The 19,973-nt window shown below is 36.1% G+C and overlaps 3 protein-coding genes across 3 annotated transcripts; all 3 read right to left on the reverse strand.

Moving 5' to 3' along the window:
• Nucleotides 1–6,392: 6,392 nt before the first annotated feature.
• LOC141597468 (cysteine proteinase inhibitor 4-like) lies at nucleotides 6,393–6,779 on the reverse strand. Its single transcript, XM_074417934.1, has one exon. The coding sequence runs from the start codon at nucleotides 6,777–6,779 to the stop codon at nucleotides 6,393–6,395; it is 387 nt and encodes a 128-aa protein (XP_074274035.1).
• Nucleotides 6,780–7,052: 273 nt separating this feature from the next.
• On the reverse strand, nucleotides 7,053–7,805 carry LOC141597469 (uncharacterized). Its single transcript, XM_074417935.1, has one exon. It carries the CDS (start codon nucleotides 7,803–7,805, stop codon nucleotides 7,053–7,055), a length of 753 nt encoding a protein of 250 aa, XP_074274036.1.
• Nucleotides 7,806–19,051: 11,246 nt separating this feature from the next.
• LOC141597471 (cysteine proteinase inhibitor 5-like) lies at nucleotides 19,052–19,402 on the reverse strand. The gene has a single exon (XM_074417936.1). It carries the CDS (start codon nucleotides 19,400–19,402, stop codon nucleotides 19,052–19,054), a length of 351 nt encoding a protein of 116 aa, XP_074274037.1.
• Between the last annotated feature and the right edge of the window lie 571 nt (nucleotides 19,403–19,973).

The raw sequence follows: 19,973 nt of genomic DNA on the forward strand, positions 1-19,973 counted from the left end.
AAAATAGAAAAGACAACAAATGATTGAGACACCCCAATATGGAATAGGACAACAAATGACCGGGACAGAGAGAGTATGTACTACTAACTGTAATACGGAGTATCTCTTCAAATTAAAGCTCAGTACGTACGCCTTATAAGATCTACGAGTACATTTCTTTCATATTAAACAATAAGTATTGGAATCATCATTCATATTCAATACTATAACTTGTTATACACGTACTGTAAAGAGAATAAGAGAAATCTTATCTGGAGAAACGGATGGTTGTGACGTGACGAGAAGCCACTGTCCTAAAGTCAAAAATGCCCCGTACTACACACGGCCTCAGTAGCACTTGACCCCCAGGATTAACACAACCGCTGCAACTTTGGTGTAGACAAAGAAGCAGATGAGAGCAGCCAAGAACGTTGCCAATAATAACCTCAGACAAATATTTTATAAGATAAAGATTGAACAGTATAAGAAAGAGAGAAGAGATAATTTTTCTGATGCTCAAACTGAGAATGAGAGGCTGTTTATATAGGGGAGAAAAGTGCATAAGATTTTCCGAAATTTGTACAGAAACTATAAAACTTAAGAATTACCGAAAATCAGTCTTGGGAATTGAGCCTTTGAAAACAGAAAAAATAATGTTCCAAAAAAATTAAAAGGAGCTGATAGCTCGCACCGCAGGTGCTCTACCCAGAGCCCAGAGCCCCGGGCCCGGGCCCGGGCCCGGCCCGGCCCGGCGAGGCGAGGCGCGCGCGCGCGTGTGTGGCCCAGCCCGAACTTGTCAACCTCCACAAAAGGTCTAATCACAAGTTCAAACAAGAAGGTAGAGAAGAACATTATAAACCCAACAAACTTGTTTCATTTTTCCAATGTGGGATAAGAGAAAAAATCTTAGCTAGTTTTTTCAAGGTAAGGCAAAGGACTTTTTGAGCCATTATTCCAACAATCCCCCACAATGGCGATAAAAAGAAAGAAGAAGAAAAAAAAATTGAGGTAATACAGGCAACGGGGATTTAACGTTTAGATGTTGGTGTCTTGTGGACTTTAACCAACATCCAGTGTCATACAAATTTTCTCAAACCGCCACTTTGGTGGACTAAGCCTTTAACCAGTACATGGAGTTGGTAAGAGAATTTTTGCGCACTTGCTAATCCCAAATCAGGGCTAGAACTCGCATAATCCATGAACTCATCATGAACTTTAAGATTTAAGAACAAATGTTACTTGAGCTTGTCAAGTGCCCCTCACATAGTTCCTGGTTATTTTGATGAATGCCTCAAAAGAGTTCAAAACCTGAAGAACCTTTTTAGGGTTAGGGCGAGAACCCCCACATTCACATAGGTGAGTTCATCGGGTTTGTCGCAAAACCATCCATAAGGACTATGAACTCATTAAGAGCTAATGCTCAACCTTCCACAATGATAATATATCCGTGAGTACAATAAATGTACATATAAAATAATACCACATCACTTTATTAAATAGGAATGGTAGTAGTATTACATCTCGAGTTCCTTGTGACTTAGTTTGACCCGTTGAACTTAGATGAACTAAGACGGGTATCCATCACAATTCACCCCTTTACGGGTTTTAAACCCATTCCTAGTGCCGATTCCAAAGACTAATTTTTTACAAAGGCCTTTGGTGAGAGGATCCGCAATATTCCTCTCTCGAACGTACGTATTCCAATGAAATCACATTGTCTCGATCGGGTTTCTCACAATTCCATGTCTTAGACGAATATGCCTTTTCTTTCCATTGTAGGCTTGATTGTTGGCTACTCCTATAGCAGCTTGTGAATCGCGAAAGCATGGATATCTTGACGGTCGGTTTCCCCACAACGGAATATCCGCCAAAAGACTTCTCGGCCATTCAGCTTCCTCTCCCCGCCAAAGCTAAAGCAATAAATTCAGATTCCATGGTAGATTTGGCAAGACATGTTTGTTTACATGACTTCCATGATATGGCTCCAGATGCTAGAGTAAAAATATAACCGCTAGTAGAGTGAATCTCATCATTTCCCGACACCCAATTAGCATCACAATACCCTTCTAGGACACTAGGTGTCCTAGAATAGTGTAGTCCCCAATCCATGGTACCTTTCAAATATCTCAATAAACGAATCAAGGCATTCCAGTGGTCCTTACCAGGATTATGAGTATATCGACTCAATCTACTAACGGTATATGCGATGTCAGGTCTAGTGCAATTCATCAAAAACATAACACTACCAATGATTTTAGCATATTCCTCTTGAGATACACTATTACCTGGATTTTTACACAAATGGACACCTGAATCGTAAGGAGTATGAAGAGGCGTGCTATCAAATTGATTGAACCTTCTTAGAATCTTCTCAACGTAATGAGACTGACTCAAACACATACCTGTAGGAGTCCTTGTGACCTTGATCCCAAGAATTATATCAGCCTCTCCCAAATCTTTCATGTCAAACCGAGAATGTAAGAAATTTTTGGTAATGTTGACAACATCCATATTTGTACCAAAAATAAGCATGTCGTCCACATACAAACATATAATTACGCAATCATTCCCGTTATGCTTAGAATATACACAAGCATCAGAATCGTTAACCATAAATCCATCAGATGTTATTGTTTTATGAAATTTGTCATACCATTGTTTTGGTGCTTGTTTTAAACCATACAAAGATCGAATTAGTTTACACACTTTGTCTTCCTGTCCGGGAACCACACATCCCTCAGGTTGACTCATGTAAATTTCTTCATGTAAGTCACCATTTAAAAATGCAGTTTTAACATCCATTTGATGGACAAAAAGATTATGGATAGATGCAAGTGCAATCAAAGCCCTAATGGTAGCCACTTTTGTAACAGGTGAGTAAGTATCAAAAAAATCAATACCTTTTGTTTGACGGTTTCCACAAACTACCAACCTGGCTTTATATTTATCGATTGAACCGTCAGATTTCATTTTCTTTTTAAACACCCATTTGTTGCTCAAAGGTTTGCAACCTCTCGGCAAATCGGTCAGAATCCAGGTATTGTTACTCATGATGGAATCAATCTCGCTATTAATGGCCTCTAACCAGAAGGTAGAATCGATAGATTTCATAGCTTCCTTATAATTTCTGGGGTCTTCTTCGAGTACAAAAGCACATACCTCGTGTTCACTCAAAGGTCCATGTTGTACGAGCCATGTAGTAGCGAAATTCGGTCCAAAACTCGTCGGAGTTCTCACGCGTTTACCTCTTCTAGGCTCGGATTTTTATCTCGATATCGAATTATTATCCAAAGATACAAGAGAGGGAGATGCGATAGACACATGTGATAAATTCACTTTCATAGGAAAAATATGCTCAAAAAATTCAACATCCCTAGACTCTTTAATTGGACCAAAACCAGATGAGTCTTTTAAGACAAACCGATAAGCGCCATTGCTTTTGCGACGACCAATAAAAATTCCATCCGTGGTCTTAGGTCCGATTTTAGTCCTTTGAATATTTGGGATCCCAATTTTCCCTAAACACCCCCACACTTTGAGATAATTCAGATTAGGTACATAGCCTTTCCATAATTCATAAGGGGTCTTACCAGTTTTCTTGTGAGGCACGCGATTTAGGACATGACACGCATATAAAATAGCTTCACCCCAAAAATTATTAGGCATACCTGAACTGATCAGCATGGCGTTCATCATATTTTTAAGTGATCGGTTTTTCCTTTCGGCGACGCCATTTTGTTGGGGTGAAAAAGGAGCGGTATACTCATGGATAATGCCGTTAAGCTCACAATATTTTTTCGTAGGATTACCTTCATATTCTCCGCCTCTATCGATCTCGACTCTTTTAATTTTCCGGTCTAACTGATTTTCAACTTCAGTTTTAAATATCACAAATTTATCCTCGGCTTCATCTTTGGAGCTTAGCAAATAAACTCTAGTATATCTAGAAAAATCATCGACAAAGGTAATATAGTAATGCTTACCTCCTCTACTCATGATGGACTTGAAGTCACCCAAGTCAGAGTGAATTAGCTCGAGAAGAGAGCTAGAGCGGTCAACACATTTGTTGAAGGTTGTTTTTGCATGTTTTGCCTCAACACATACCTCACACTTGTCAAAACGGTGCTACTTTTGAACGAGGAATTATATTTTGTCAAGTTTCGGTCTTTTAATTGATGCGACATTCAAATGTCCAAGTCTAGCATGCCACAAAGAAACAGACTCAGCAATATAAACAGAAGCAGAATTATTATTAATAGTTTCAAGATCTAATACAAACAAACCGCTATTACAAAAGCCTTTTCCAATAAAATTTCCATTTTTTGTAAGCACAAGTTTATCAGATTCGAAAGTCAGCTTGATTCCAGCTTTGTTGAGTAAGGCACCCGAGATCAGATTCCTCCGAATATCAGGAACATGTAAAACATTGTTTAATTCAATGGTTTTGCCTGAAGTTAATTTAAGAAAGATCTTACCCTTTCCTAGGACTTTCACGGTGCTAGAATTTCCCATAAAAACACATTCACCTGTGGATACGGCAAGGTAGTCTTTGAACATCTCTTTACTTGGAGCATATGTGTCGGGTTGCTCCAAAGATCAACAACCCATTCGGATATGTTGCTTACCGTTAATCTCGGATACGACAATGCGCAATGATGTCGTCAGATTCAACCAGATGTGCTTGAGATTTAACAAATTTGCGCTTACCATTTGGTGAAAAACCTTGTGGACAATATTTTGATGAGTGACCTGGCTTCCCACAAGTATAACAATCGCCTTTAAATTCCCTTTTGGATTCTCTTTTAAAATTTGCGTTATTTCTTGTTCCGTGAACTTGATTAGAACCCTTTGAGAAATGCTTTGAATTTTTAGAAAAATTCTTTTTGGTTTCAACCAAGTTTGCGTTTGAAGAGGAGGGTTCGAAAACATATTTTCCTTTTGTTTGAATACGGTTTTGCTCCTCAACTTTGATATGAGAAATAAGTTCCAAAAGAGTAAAATCTTTTTGCTTATGTTTCATGCTAGAGACATAGTTTTGCCAAGAAGGAGGTAACTTGTCAAGTAAACAGTTTGCTTGAAAAATCTCACGAGATATTCATACCTTCAAAGAGTGATTTCCGCGCACAAGTTTTCGTACTCATGAACTTGATCCGAGCAGGTGAATTGTCAGCCATTTTGAAACTCAACCAACGGCTACAAACATATTTTTTAGTTCCAAAATCATCCGATCCATACTTAGTTTGTAAAGCTTCCCAGATTTCTTTTGCTGTTTTATACTTACCATAAATCGTATATAAAGCAGGACTCATGTAATGCAGAAGCATTCCTCTACAAGTTTTGTTATCTTCTACATAATCCCTCCCGGAATTTTCAAAGTGGGACATTACCGATAAGTGTATAGTCTACTTTAATTTGACCAAGGAAGAATTCGATTCTATCAGACCACATTCTATAGTTTTTCCCGTTGAAAAGCTCGAATTTAGACATGTCAGGAATGATAGGTGAAGGTGCAGAAAAGGACGCAACAGAGATTGGAATTCCTCCCGTCATATTGTAGTGCGAGAAATTTTTTTTTTTTTTTTTTTTTTTTAATTTTTTGACTTTAGATTGTTATACACGTACTGTAAAGAGAATAAGAGAAATCTTATCTGGAGAAACGGATGGTTGTGACGTGACGAGAAGCCACTGTCCTAAAGTCAAAAATGCCCCGTACTACACACGGCCTCAGTAGCACTTGACCCCCAGGATTAACACAACCGCTGCAACTTTGGTGTAGACAAAGAAGCAGATGAGAGCAGCCAAGAACGTTGCCAATAATAACCTCAGGGAAATATTTTATAAGATAAAGATTGAACAGTATAAGAAAGAGAGAAGAGATAACAGTCTTGGGAATTGAGCCTTTGAAAACAGAAAAAATAATGTTCCAAAAAAATTAAAAGGAGCTGATAGCTCGCACCGCAGGTGCTCTACCCTCTACCCCGAGCCCCGAGCCCGAGCCCGAGCCCGGCGTGGCGAGGCGAGGCGCGCGCGCGCGCGTGTGGCCCAGCCCGAACTTGTCAACCTCCACAAAAGGTCTAATCACAAGTTCAAACAAGAAGGTAGAGAAGAACATTATAAACCCAACAAACTTGTTTCATTTTTCCAATGTGGGATAAGAGAAAAAATCTTAGCTAGTTTTTTCAAGGTAAGGCAAAGGACTTTTTGAGCCATTATTCCAACATAACTCATGCATGAAAGATCCTCAATATGATCCGCATACAAAAGTAGAATAAACTAGAAATGAAAAATGCGATATACTCATTCCAAATTAACAGATTCATTACATACACTTTTATTCATTTGTGAGAAATATTTTAAATAAAACGTAAAGACTCTGTTAAATCGGAAGGTGTAGTAAAATATAGTATTCCATATTAACTTAAGAGGCCTACTCTTCCAGGGAAAAATTTCAAGAGCTGTTTAGTTGACTTATTTTCTAGCACTTCAGTGTAGTAAGTTTCAGCATTACCACCATTTGCCTTCACATAAATGATTAGCCTATACTTTTTACCACCTTCATTATTTTGAATGTCACCTTCAAAGATATTCACCAACTCAAACCTCGCCGTTTGTTGCTTGTTATATTCCGACACCGCGAATTCAGCGATTTCCTTCACATGAGGATCGTTGATGTTCGTTATAGCATTCCATGCACCACCATTGTCGCTGCTCTTCAATGATCGAGCATTGATTATTGAGATAGTTGCAAAAAGAAATACAAGAACTAGAGAAACAATGTTTTTTGACATATTATTTTGCATTTTTGTACGTGTGATTTCACTAATTATGCAAATTAATTGAAACTTGATGATCTTGTAGTGATTATGAGACGGTCTATTATATAGGTGAAACAGATACAACGTATTAGTCAAAATAGGAAATGATTAAGGGAATCGAATAAAAAATATAACCTTCTATTTTTACTTGGGAAAATGATTTGTGAATATATTTATGTTTCATATTTAAAATTTAATACTCCGTACTATGTATCTTGTTACACCACTACTTTTTTTTGCAAGGGAAACGTGATTTCTTTATATTAAATCCAACTCCGCCATTGTAAGGACGGAGGACGGAAAATCAGTTTCAGTACAAAGCTCCTCATTCGCGTTAGCACATAACCGCGCAACAAGGTGAGCCACTGTATTCCCTCCACGTTTCACATGAAGTGTTTCACGCAAATCAAACAACAAAGAAAAACTACAAATGTCTCTAATGCACAAACCAAAGCTATTTCTATCAAACGAACTATTTCGAACCGCTTGTACCACATTGAGGGCGTCGGACTCCAACGAAATACACGTCACATTCAGACGTCTCGCCACCTCCAATCCAAAAAGCATCGCCTTGGCCTCCGCTACCTCAACCGTCCAACGAGCATAGCATCTCCTACTCGCGATAAAGACCACCATTCCTTCCGAATCCCTCCCCACCACACCAAGCCCGATCTCATCATCATTTAACACGGCTGCATCAGAGTTGATTTTAATCACCCCCGACACCGGTCGTTTCCAGCCACTGTCTCCAAGAGCATCACCATGCCTCCTACTCTCACACATCTCGCTCACATCCAGGCAACTTTGATAATCCGAGACCATGCGCACAAGCCCCAGAGTAATAACATCGGGATTGGGTCGCTCCTCCTCAAAAATTCTCGCGTTTCTGATTGACCAGATTGCCCATAAAATTGCAAGGAACCGCCCTCTTTCCACCTTCTCAATGCTCCTCAACGCCTCCAAAAACCATCTCACAAAACAGGTGGTCGATAGACTATCCAACACTTCCATCATTCCACTCGCTGTCCAAATATCCCTGGCCCACGAGCATTGAAACAGGGCATGTAGCACCGTTTCATTCGCATTGTCACAGAAGTCACAGGTATTATTGTCGCAAAGAATGTCTACTGAATAGATTCTCCTTGACCGCGAGAATGCCCGTACAAGCACGCCACATAAAGTGAATAAGTTTGGGGGGTACCTTTAAATTCCAAATGATCTTCCAAATCTCGTCACCCACTCCATCAACCGTGATGTTATGGTTAGATGTCGAAGAGCCCATTCCAAGCCAATACCCCGTCTTTACCGAATAGTCACCCTTGCGAGATGGCCACCAATATAATTGATCTTCTGGCATGTTTCGACTAATAGGAATACTCATAACTTTCTGCACATCATCTTCTATCAGCCATGCTCGCAACTCGTCGACCCTCCATTCCCCTACCTCGGCATCAATGAATTTATCAACAGTCATAGCAGGATCCGCTTCCAAGTTCGGGACTGGTACAGTCACGGCTCGCCCATTAGGAACCCAATTGTCATTCCATACATTCACGTTATGACCATTCCCAATCCTCCATCCTAGCCCTTCAAGCAGCATAGCCTTCGAGCCCCATAAGCTTCGCCAGGAGAAGCTAGGATTATACCCTCGGTACGCATCAAGGACAGACGTGTGCTTGTGGTATCTCGCCTTCAAAACCCGACTAACCAGTGACTCCGGATATGAGTATAGCCTCCAAATTTGCTTTGCTAGAAGCGCTTGGTTAAAAACTCGGAGGTCGCGAAAACCCATTCCACCTAAAGCTTTCGGCTGACACAACCTTTCCCATCGCCACCAATGTATCCGACGCTTCTCCTCAGTTGAGCCCCACCAAAATTTAGCCATCATAGCATGTAAATCACTGATCAGCGTCTCCGGTAAGGCAAAGATGCTCATCATATAGGTAGGAATAGCTTGGGCGACGGCCTTGATAAGAACTTCCTTTCCCGGTTGAGATAAAAGCTTCTCCTTCCACCCTTGCAATTTCTTCCATATCCTCTCTTTGATCACAGCAAAGATAGCCCGCTTAGACTTCCCAATTATCGTAGGAAGGCCCAAGTATTTCTCATGCTTCTCGACCTCTCGAACCCCGAGCTTCTCACTCAACATGTTCCTGACAGTACTAGAAACTTTTTTGCTAAAGACAACATCCGACTTGGAATAATTAATCTTCTGTCCCGATGCTCCTTCATATTTACTGATCACATCAGCTATTGTTGAGCATTCCGATAAATTTGCTCTAGCAAAAAGAATACTATCGTCAGCGAAAAATAAATGTGAGATACGCGGTGCTCCGCGACAAACAGTAGCACCATGGAGTCTTCCCTTATTCACCGCATCAATAATAAGATGAGAAAACGCATCCGCGCATATGAGAAAAAGATAGGGGGATATAGGGTCCCCTTGACGGAGTCCCCTACTTGGCTTCACAAAACCCGAGGCTTTCCCATTTATAAGGAAAGAGTGCGCCACCGTCGTCACACAACTCATGACCCTATTAATCCAGATTGTCGAAAAACCCATTCGCTTCATAACGGCCTCAAGGAAATTCCACTCCACTCTATCGTATGCCTTGCTCATGTCAAGCTTGAGAGCAATATTCCCATGTCTCCCCTCTCCACTTCGCTTCATAGTATGGAAAATTTCAAACGCAACAAGAGCGTTATCGCTTATTAGTCGTCCGGCGTGAAAGCACTCTGATTCTCCGTAATGAAGTTATTCAAATGTGGCTTCAATCGATTTGCGAGAACTTTAGACACGAGCTTGTAAATCACATTACAAAGGCTGATGGGACGGTACTCCGTGATTTTTCTTGGTGAAATACACTTTGGAATTAATACTACATTAGTATTATTCACAGTTTCAATATCTCCTTCACCGCTCCACCATTTTCGCACAAAATCGCATAAATCACGGCCAACAACATTCCAGTACCTTTGGTAAAATAGGGCGTGCATTCCATCCGGTCCCGGGGCTTTATTTGGATGCATACAAAACAATGCCGCTTTAATTTCATCATCCATTAATGGTCCATCCAAGCTTTCGTTCATCTCAGCCGTAATCACCATGGGAATAGTCTCGATAACATCCGCAAAATTAGCTGGATTGCAAGTCGAAAAGAGCTCCGAAAAATAATTCTCAATAACTCGGGCAATATCAGACTCCTCGGTACACCAAACACCATTAGGATTTTCAATTCCCTGAATAGTGTTCCTCTTCTTCCGCTGTCTCGCTTTGTGATGAAAATAACTTGTATTTTTGTCACCGTCTCTCAATTCACATTTACGTGCTCTAGTATACTAAGTAGTAATTACTAATCATTTAATCGATCGTAATAAAAATATCTTCATTAGAAGAATTTTAATAATCATCTCGTAACAATAATCGGTTAAAAGCTTCACATTCCATGAAACAATAATCATTAGCGAATGATGCATTATATTTTACGTGGTGATGACTTGCTAATAGGGATGTCATCGGGGCGGGTACAAGTGGGTACCGCCCCGCACCCGCCCCAGTTGGGGCGGGGATGGTTAGAGCTTTGGCGGGTGGTAGGAAGGGTGCGGGTATGAAAACTGTACCCGCCATGGGTAATGGGGCGGGGATGGAGTTTGCATCTTACCCACCTCATACCCGCCTACCCGCCAATCATTAAAAAAATTAATATGATTATGACAATTTTTTAAATCTTATTTAGTTATAATTAAGATATAATGTTAATAATAGCTATTTTTATAAAGTTTTTTACTAACTTGTTTGGTGAAAAACTAAAATTATAAAGATAAATTCAAAAAAAATGGAAATTAATAGTGAGTAAATCAACTTTTGTGAAAAAATTTATCGAATAAAGTTATGGTGTAGCGGGTTAATGGGTAAGCGGGTCGGGTACGGTTTTATATTTACACCCGTTGGGGCGGGGATGGTTTAGGAAAATCGTACCCGCCACGGGTGGTGGGGCGGGGATGGGTACAAGTTTTTCTTGGTGGGTACGGGTACGGGGGAACCTATATCCACCACCGTCCCGCCCCAATGACATCCCTACTTGCTAAGACCATAGCTAGCGCATCACCTAATAATAGTCTCTCATATATATAATGTTGTCATTATGTAATTTAAATTTGTCTAAATACGAGTAAAACAAATCATTTTATAATAGGAATTTCAATATTGTATATTATTCAGGTGGAATAATGTAGATAGCTCGTGCGACATACATGATTCATTCTCAATACGATGCATGACACTGAATCGAGGTAATGTGATAGAATAACTAGAAATGAAAAATGTGTGTGTATTGTGAAGTTTTTAAAACCATGCTTAAGAGGCCTCAAGGAAGAGGGAAAAACTCCAAGAGCTGCTTAGTCGACCCGTTTTCGAGCACTTCGGTTAAGTAAGTTGCAGCATTACCACCATTTGCCGTTACAGAAATGATTAGCCTATAATGTGTACCACCTACATTTTGAGTATCACCCTGGATGATTTTCACCAACGCATACCTTGTCGTTTGTTTCTTGTTATATTCCGACACTGCGAATTGAGCTATTTCCTTCACATGAGGATTGTTGATGTTTGTTATAGCAGTCCATTGATCGCCATTGTCGTTGCTATTCAATGATCGAGCATTGATTGTCAAAACACCTGCAAAAACAAGTACAAGAACTAGAGAAACAATGTTTTTTGACATAATGTTATTTTGGATTTTGTGTGTGTGTGATTTCACTACTTTTTATGCACTTACGTAAATTAATTGAAACTTGATGATGTTTTAATGTTATATGAGGCGGTCTATTATATACGTGAAATAGATAGGATAATACAGAAACAAATTATCAACAAATCTCGCTCATTTATTTGTTTCTCTTTTATCTCCCCCAAGACAATTATATTCTTTGTACGAGTAATTTGATATTTCTTATATAGAATTGTATCGTAAAACAAAGGACCGATATATATATATTTAGGAACAATTATTCTAGGATGGAATGAAAATGATGTAACGGAATCGAATCAGAAAAATTAATCTTCTATTACTACATTGGTATATGCATTTTACATGGTTTTACATTGTATCTTGTATTCTTGGACGTATTCGTCGTATCTTTAATGGAGCTCCAGTTGTCCATTGGGGAAATAGTTTGAAACGAGCCCTAAACCACTAGTAAACATTTTCTATCAAATATTTTTATGTAAAAACTTTTATCATTGTTTGTCAAAATATTTGCGTTTATTCGCCAAAAACACGATGAAAAATAATTATTACTCCCTCCCAGTCACTATATTGTTCTCATTTGATATGAGCACAATACTTAAGGAAAAGTATTAAAATATGAGTAAAAGAGTTGTGTGGGGTTGATGATAGGAGAGAGGGATGAATTATTAGTAGTTAAATAAAGAATTGTGGGCCAAAACATAAAGAAAAGTAATAAAATAGGAGTAAAAGAGTTGTATGGGGTTTGGTGATATGAGAGAGGAATGAAAAAAATAAGAGTAAAAGTTACCAAAAAAGGAAATGGGAACATTAGTTAAATAATCCGTTTCGAGAAAGTGGAAATATTATAGTGACTGAGAGGGAGTATTTTTTTTCTTTTTTCTTTATGTTGAAAAACATGAAATTTTTAACCCTTGAAAAACTACAATATAATTATGGTGAAATGAAGTTTTTTTTTTTTTTTTTAGTTGGAAGACAAGATAATTGCATAAATGGGGTTGAACTGAAAATGTTTACTATGAGTATAATGGACATATGTTCGTTGTTTCTTTTCCAAACTTGGTACAAAATCACTAAATGTTAGATTGAATTTTTATTACTCTATAGTTGTTAAATCGCAGGTTACTTACTATTACAAAGATATACTCCATAAAACGTAATAAACCCGTGATTCAACCATTTTACCCGATTTTGTTAAATAAAGATTAGACGATTTTATGACATTACATAACAAGTTTTAAAGTTTTGTGTCAAGTTTAAACTAAAAGGTATTTGGAGGAGAACCCGACATTTACACCTGCAAATTAAAATTTTTTCTATTCCTCCTTGCCATCCGCCATGTCTTTCCTCTTTGTCTAGCCAAACAAAATATTAGACTTTGGAAAGGCGAACATAACCCGAAAGTTAACTCTAAATTTGATCTGATTCAAAAGAGATTTTTTTTTTCAAAAAAGAAATGTCAAAATGAGGTCATAAATCAACCTAAGTATTTAGCGAAATGGAATTTACGGAGGAATTAGAATAAGAAATATTAGATGGACCCACTTGAAAGTTTTGTAAGACGGTTTATATGGTAGGAACAATCCGATAATAAGTTAGTCTAAATAATGTTTTATTTTTCGTCAAATTGTCCTCCGAAATGTTTATTTTACCAAGTTTCAGTCAAATTGTCCTCAAAAATGTTTTTTTACCAATTTGTCGCATGCCATCAATTTTTTTACCAATATGTTACTTTGCTAAGTTTTTTTACCAATTTATCAGTTAACCCCTACTTTTTTTACCAATTTGGTCATTTGGCCACTTGATGAGTCCATAGCTAGCCCAGCACCTAGTAATAGTCCCTCATATATACTCCCTCCAATTCGTTATAATGTTCCCCTTTGTCTTTGGCACAATATTTAAGGAATACTACTAAAAATGAATAAAGGACATTGGTGGAGTTGGTGTTAGAAGAGATGGATGAATTATTAGGAGTTGTGGGGCCAAAACATTAAGAAAAGTAATAAAATAGGAGTAAAAAAGTTGTGTGGGTTTGGTGATAGGAGTGATAGATGAATAAAATAAGAGTAAAAGTTACCAAAAAAGGAAAGATGAACATTACTTGAATAATTCGTTTCGGGAAAGAGGGAACATTATAGCGAATAAGAGAGAGTATAATGTTGTCATTATGTAATTTAAATTTGTCTAATACGAGTAACACAAATCATTTTATAATATGAATTTCAATATTGTATATAATTCATATTCATATTGAATAATGTAGATAGCTCGTACGACGTACATGATACATTCTCAATATGACACATAACACTGAATCAAAGTGATGTGATAGAATAACTAGAAATGAAAAATGTGTAGTATATTGTGAAGTTTTTAAACCATGCTTAAGTGGCTTCAAGGAAGAGGGAAAAACTTCAAGAGCTGCTTAGTCGACCCGTTTTCGAGCACCTCGGTTAAGTAAGTTGCAGCATTACCACCATTTGCCGTTACAGAAATGATTAGCCTATAACGTGTACCACCTACATTTTGAGTATCACCCTGGAAGATTTTCACCAACTCATACCTCGTCGTTTGTTTCTTGTTATATTCCGACACTGCGAATTGAGCTATTTCCTTCACATGAGGATCATTGATGTTTGTTATAGCATTCCATTGATCGCCATTGTCGTTGCTCTTCAATGATCGAGCATTGATTGCCAAGACACCTGCAAAAACAAGTACTAGAACTAGAGAAACAATGTTTTTTGACATGTTATTATTTTGGATTTTCTAATTATTATGCACTTACGTAAATTAATTGAAACTTGATGATATTTTAATGTTATGAGACAGTCTATTTATATACGTGAAATAGATAGGATAATACAGAAACATATTATCAACAAATCTGATTTATTTGTTTCTCTTTTATCTCCCTTAAGACAAATATATTATTCGATGTACGTAATTTGATATTTCTTGTATAGAATTGTATCGTAAAACATAGGATCGATATATATATTTAGGAACAAATTATTCTAGGATGGAAAATGATGTGCCGAATCAAATCAGAAAAGTTAATCTTCTATTTCTACATTGGTATATCCAAAGGACCAAGAAGATCTCCACATACATTTTACATTATATTTTGTATTCTTGGACGTATTCGTTGTATTGACGAACTTTAACGGAGCTCCCAGTTATCCATTGGGGGGAAATAGTAAAAAACGAGCCCTAGCTAAATCGCTAATTAGCTTCATTTAGAGCATTACTTCAAAAAAGAGTTCCCTTTGTGGAGTACTCGTTAATGGCGTACTACATCAACCAAACGATACAAGTATTATTGATTTTTCTAATGACCCCGATTAATTGAAATTGGTTTCATTATATAAGTTGGTGAAATAAATTAGAGCATTGCATAATTTATTTTAAAATATGATCATGTACGACGTATAACAGTCTCATAATTCTTACATATACAACTTTATTTTTCAGTGATTAAATGAGTTCGGTGAGTAAATATCAAAATGACCTTGCATAATACGGAGTACAATTTTTTAGGAATGTAATTGAAATCTTCGAAAGACATTTACCTCCATATGCTCAATGAGAAATGTTTGTATTAAAATAGAGTATCTATTTAACTTGAACGGTATGAGTCTAGATAATTAATACTCCGTAATTTTTTCTTTTCAATCCTAAAACTCGAACCCCTTGTAAAGTTAGAACAATCCCCCTAATAGTTGAGTTAAACACTTTAAAAAAAGGTCACTAGTGACGGAACATTTAGGACGGTGTAAAAGTCGTTCCCAACCAAAATTTGCGATGGATGAAAACGCTTTTGTGATGGATAACAAAACATTGATTCACATGATAGAAAATCCATTTTAATAATAATCAAGTTTAATATTTTATTATCGAAATGTCGTATATCCTTTTATTTTTATTATTTCGAGTACAAAATTCGTATATCCTTTTATTAATCGGATAATCTTTCACTAAGAAAATAGAGTTACATGATTAGTTAGCACTACCAGGGAAAAAGCTAATGAGAGTCCTAGAAGAGTCATCATCTTGGACGAACACTACATAATCGTAATTATTACCCTCAGCTTGGACGACGATATAAAGATGATACTTGACGCCATCTTGATATTGAATTTCACCCTTTACGACCTTCACCAGTTTAAACGACTTGCTCATCGTATGGTCGTATTCGGACACTGCAAATTGAGCAACCTCGACGATTTTGGGTTCAGTGACGTCCTTTATTGGTGCCCATCCACCAGATAGATCATTAGTTGCGACCTTAGACACACGAGCGTCTGTGTTTGAGACACAGGCAAGGATGAACACAAGAAGTAGAGAAACTAAGACGATAGTTGAGGAACCCTGCATTTTCATATCTTTGTACCGTGCAAGTGTACAATAGTTGATAATCGATCGATATTTTGGAGTTGAGAAGTGGTGTCTTTAATTTATAGCGTAGGATAAGCAAGTCACCCCAAAAAAAAAGGTGCATGATTATAATATTGACGGAATTTAAATTCGGGTTATGATTTATGAATGAGTATTACCTCTCATAAGATCACCCACTAAACTAGTTGATATACTAGTAAATAGTAATATAAGTGGGTCACAAGTGCACAACATTAAAAACTCCATATTACTTTAGGAATGTAATTGAAATCTTCAAAAGAAATTTATTGTGTTCCATATATGCCTTATTAATAAATTTGGGCGATTTTCTTACCCAAATATTATTTCCATATATGCCCTATTAATATAAATTTGGGTGATTTTCTTACACAAATAATTCAGGTTCTTTTAAAAATAATTGTCACGTATACACTCGTATAGTTGTAATATTGAAAAATCAATACTTAATAATTCAGTATTCATTTATTGAAAAATTCTTGTGTCCTTTAGAAGGAAGGTACTCTTTACACCTAAGAATTTACAATATTTGATTTGGTGAATTGCTTTTAGGTGTGAGGAGAACAGTCATCCCGAATAACACAAAAAAAATCATTTATTTAAGAGTCTAGATGATGGCTACAGACGACCAACACGCAAAGAATAATAAATAATACTCCGTAGTGTAGTCTTGTTATACTAACGATTGTTGTTTTGTTTTATTGTAACAATTGTCAACAAACTTTGATTTCTAACGTCGTATATCCTTTTATTAATGAAATGATGATTGGCTACAATCATTGAATAACATGACTAGTTACCACCACCAGGAAAAAAGCTAATAAGCATCTTAGATGACTTAATTACTTGGACAAACGTTCCATAATCGTAAGTATTACCCTCAGCTTCGACGACAATAAAAAGATGATACTTAACGTCATTTTGAACTTGCTGTATTTCACCCTTGACCACCTTCACCAGCTTAAATGACCTGCCAAACTTACGGTCGTATTCAGACACCGCAAATCGAGCAATCTCAACAATTTTGGGGTCGGTGACGTTCTTTACGGGTTCCCATCCACCAGATTGACCGTCAATGACGGCGTAACGAGCGTCTATGTTTGGGACACCGGCAAGGATGAACACAAGAACTAGAGAAACCAAGACAACGGCTGAGGAACCGTGCATTTTTTTTGTCTTTGTTTTTTTTTTAAATTGTATAATAGGTTTTGAAGTTATGATCGATCTTTTGGAGTTGAGAATTGGTGTATTTATGGCTTAGAATCAGTTTATGAGATAAAATAGCCTAAGATATGCTACAATATTATTGTATTCTATTTCTATAAATCAACACAATGATATCGTATAACTTAATATCATATGATATTTTTTATTGGTGGAAAATATCATATTATATTTTGACCCGTATGAACTACTATAACATATTAGTGAGAAAATATAACAAATATTAATCGGTTTTTCTAATGTGTACGCGTAAGGATACGAATCAATCAATCAATCAATCAATCAATACTATATATTAATATAGTATTAAATAATAACGGGAGTAGTGAAATAATCAATAGTAATGCGGCAATAGTGAAAGTAACAATAATTATGACGGGAGTAGTGAAATTATCAATATTAATGCGGCAGTAGTGACAGTAACAATAATTACGGCGGGAGTAGTGAAAGTAACAATGATTACGGCCAAGTAGTGAAATGTTATTACTATTGTTTCATTAATAAGAATAAAATATTAATAGCGGGAGTAGTGAATTTGTTTCAAAATTTATTTCATCGTAATTTAAGGATATGTCATAAAAAAATATATTAATGATAAATTTATGGTTTAATTACATGGAAGTCCTTTGGTTTCTGGATTTAATATATAGTATTGATTGCAATAATTCTTTCGATTTGATTTAATGTATATATGTAATATATTTATATAAATATATAATCCTCTTAAAATTGCATGCCTAAGTAGTAAAAGTAATTTCGTCAGTAAAGAAAAGAATTGTAATAACATCGGATATAGTTATATGAATAGTAATCACTCATTTGAACAGTAAAAGTAACAATATTATCAACGAGATTAGTGAGATTAGTAGAAACACCAACGGAAGTAGTGAAATAATCAATATTAATGCAGCAATAGTGAAAGTAACAATAATTACGGCGGGAGTAGTGAAATTATCAATATTAATGCGGCAGTAGTGACAGTAACAATAATTACGGCGGGAGTAGTGAAAGTAACAATGATTACGGGCAAATAGTGAAATGTTATTACTATTGTTTCATTAATAAGAGTAAAATATTAATAGCGGGAGTAGTGAATCTGTCTCAAAATTTATTTCATCGTAATTTTGTGATATGTTATAAAAAATATATTAATGGTAAATTTATGAATTATGCAACTTTAAGTAATTTTATTTAATGAAAAAAAAAAATTAATGGTAAGTAGAGGTAGCCCGGGCAAAGCCGGGCACCAATACTAGTTAATACATTATTTCAAGAAAGATTTGCAATATTATTTCGTGAGAAGATGACTAATAAACTCATTTTACCTTAATTGATAAAATACTTTGTATTATTGTATATCTTCCTCTAATTAACTTGAGAGTCGGGTTTCATTACTTTCAAATGATAAACAAAGAGCTAAAAATTCTGTCTAGTCTCCATTGTTTGATATGGGCCAAAATAAGCCACTCGAAAGAATCGAATTATATGGCCCAACTTCCAAAAATAACCCCAAGTCAAATGGCGAACTAAGCCCAACTTTATCATGCTTATGTCTCTAATTAAACAAAACAAAATTTGGCATTGTTGAAGATGTTCAAAAAGTCATTGTTTTAAAAAAAAAATTACTTTATTTGATTTCTATCAAGTTGTATTACGGTTGGTTTTATCGTCTTTTATAGAATTACGACTTATCATTGTTAATGAAATAATCTTTTACTAAAATCAAATCAATCTACTGTAAAAACATTAAACACGAAAGTGAATAATTTTGGAATAAGATTATTATTTGAGCAAACCCAAAACTTTCTGCATCAAAACACAGATAAGATAACAATATGGCATACTATGAAACTCATCCTCAAAATTAAACTAATTACGTAGCAGAGCAATAAAGCTTATCAACTCCAACTTTTTCCCTGATTCAACTACAGTTGCTTGATAAGATTTTGTTTTACCCTTGGCTTTCGCGTCAACGATAAGACGATATTGAAATCCATTAATCACTTGATATTCACCCTTGTTGATCTTCACCAATTCCAATGACTTGCCGGTCTTCTTATTGTTTTCTAGCACCGCAAATCGAGCAACGTCGACTAGGTGAGGATCGGTGACGCTCTTAACGGGTTTCCATCCACCAACAATTGCGTCAATGCTTGAGACACATGAAAGGAAGATTACAAGGACAAAGGAAAGTAAGATGATTGAAGAAGGAGCCTTCATTTTTGTAATTGTGTGTTAATTGTTTGAATTAATTTGTGTATTATTGTTTTGGTTGATGATCTTTTGGACTTAAGAAATGGTGTATTTATAATCTACAACTTACGTAGAGCATTTATTTTATTATCATGAATTGATACATTTCCAAATAAGTAATTTTCTTAATAGGCAATTAAATCACATTAATCACCATTTTGTGATTTTGTACACATTTAGTGCATTCTTATGAGTATATTTTCTTTATCGATCTTGTAGTTGTATGAACATGATAAATTGTTTAGACCATGTTCTCTGTTTCGAATTTTTCATTTTGTAATTAATTATCCAAGTGGGAAAAAGAAGATGCTAGAATAATTTATAATCGTGTACATAAGTACATTTAATAAAATATATGGGAATTATTCGAAATATAGTAAATAAATATTTAGTTCTCTCAATTATTGTTTACACTTGCTATATTTTATGAAGGAGAATAAAGTAAGTGTAAACTATTAACCGGGATTGATGAGAGTAAAAATACTATAAATATAAGTAATTATGTAACGTAAACTATGGATTATAAGTTGTTAAATTT

This window comes from Silene latifolia, chromosome 8, assembly GCF_048544455.1.
Source record: "Silene latifolia isolate original U9 population chromosome 8, ASM4854445v1, whole genome shotgun sequence".
Classification (NCBI taxonomy): domain Eukaryota; kingdom Viridiplantae; phylum Streptophyta; class Magnoliopsida; order Caryophyllales; family Caryophyllaceae; genus Silene; species Silene latifolia.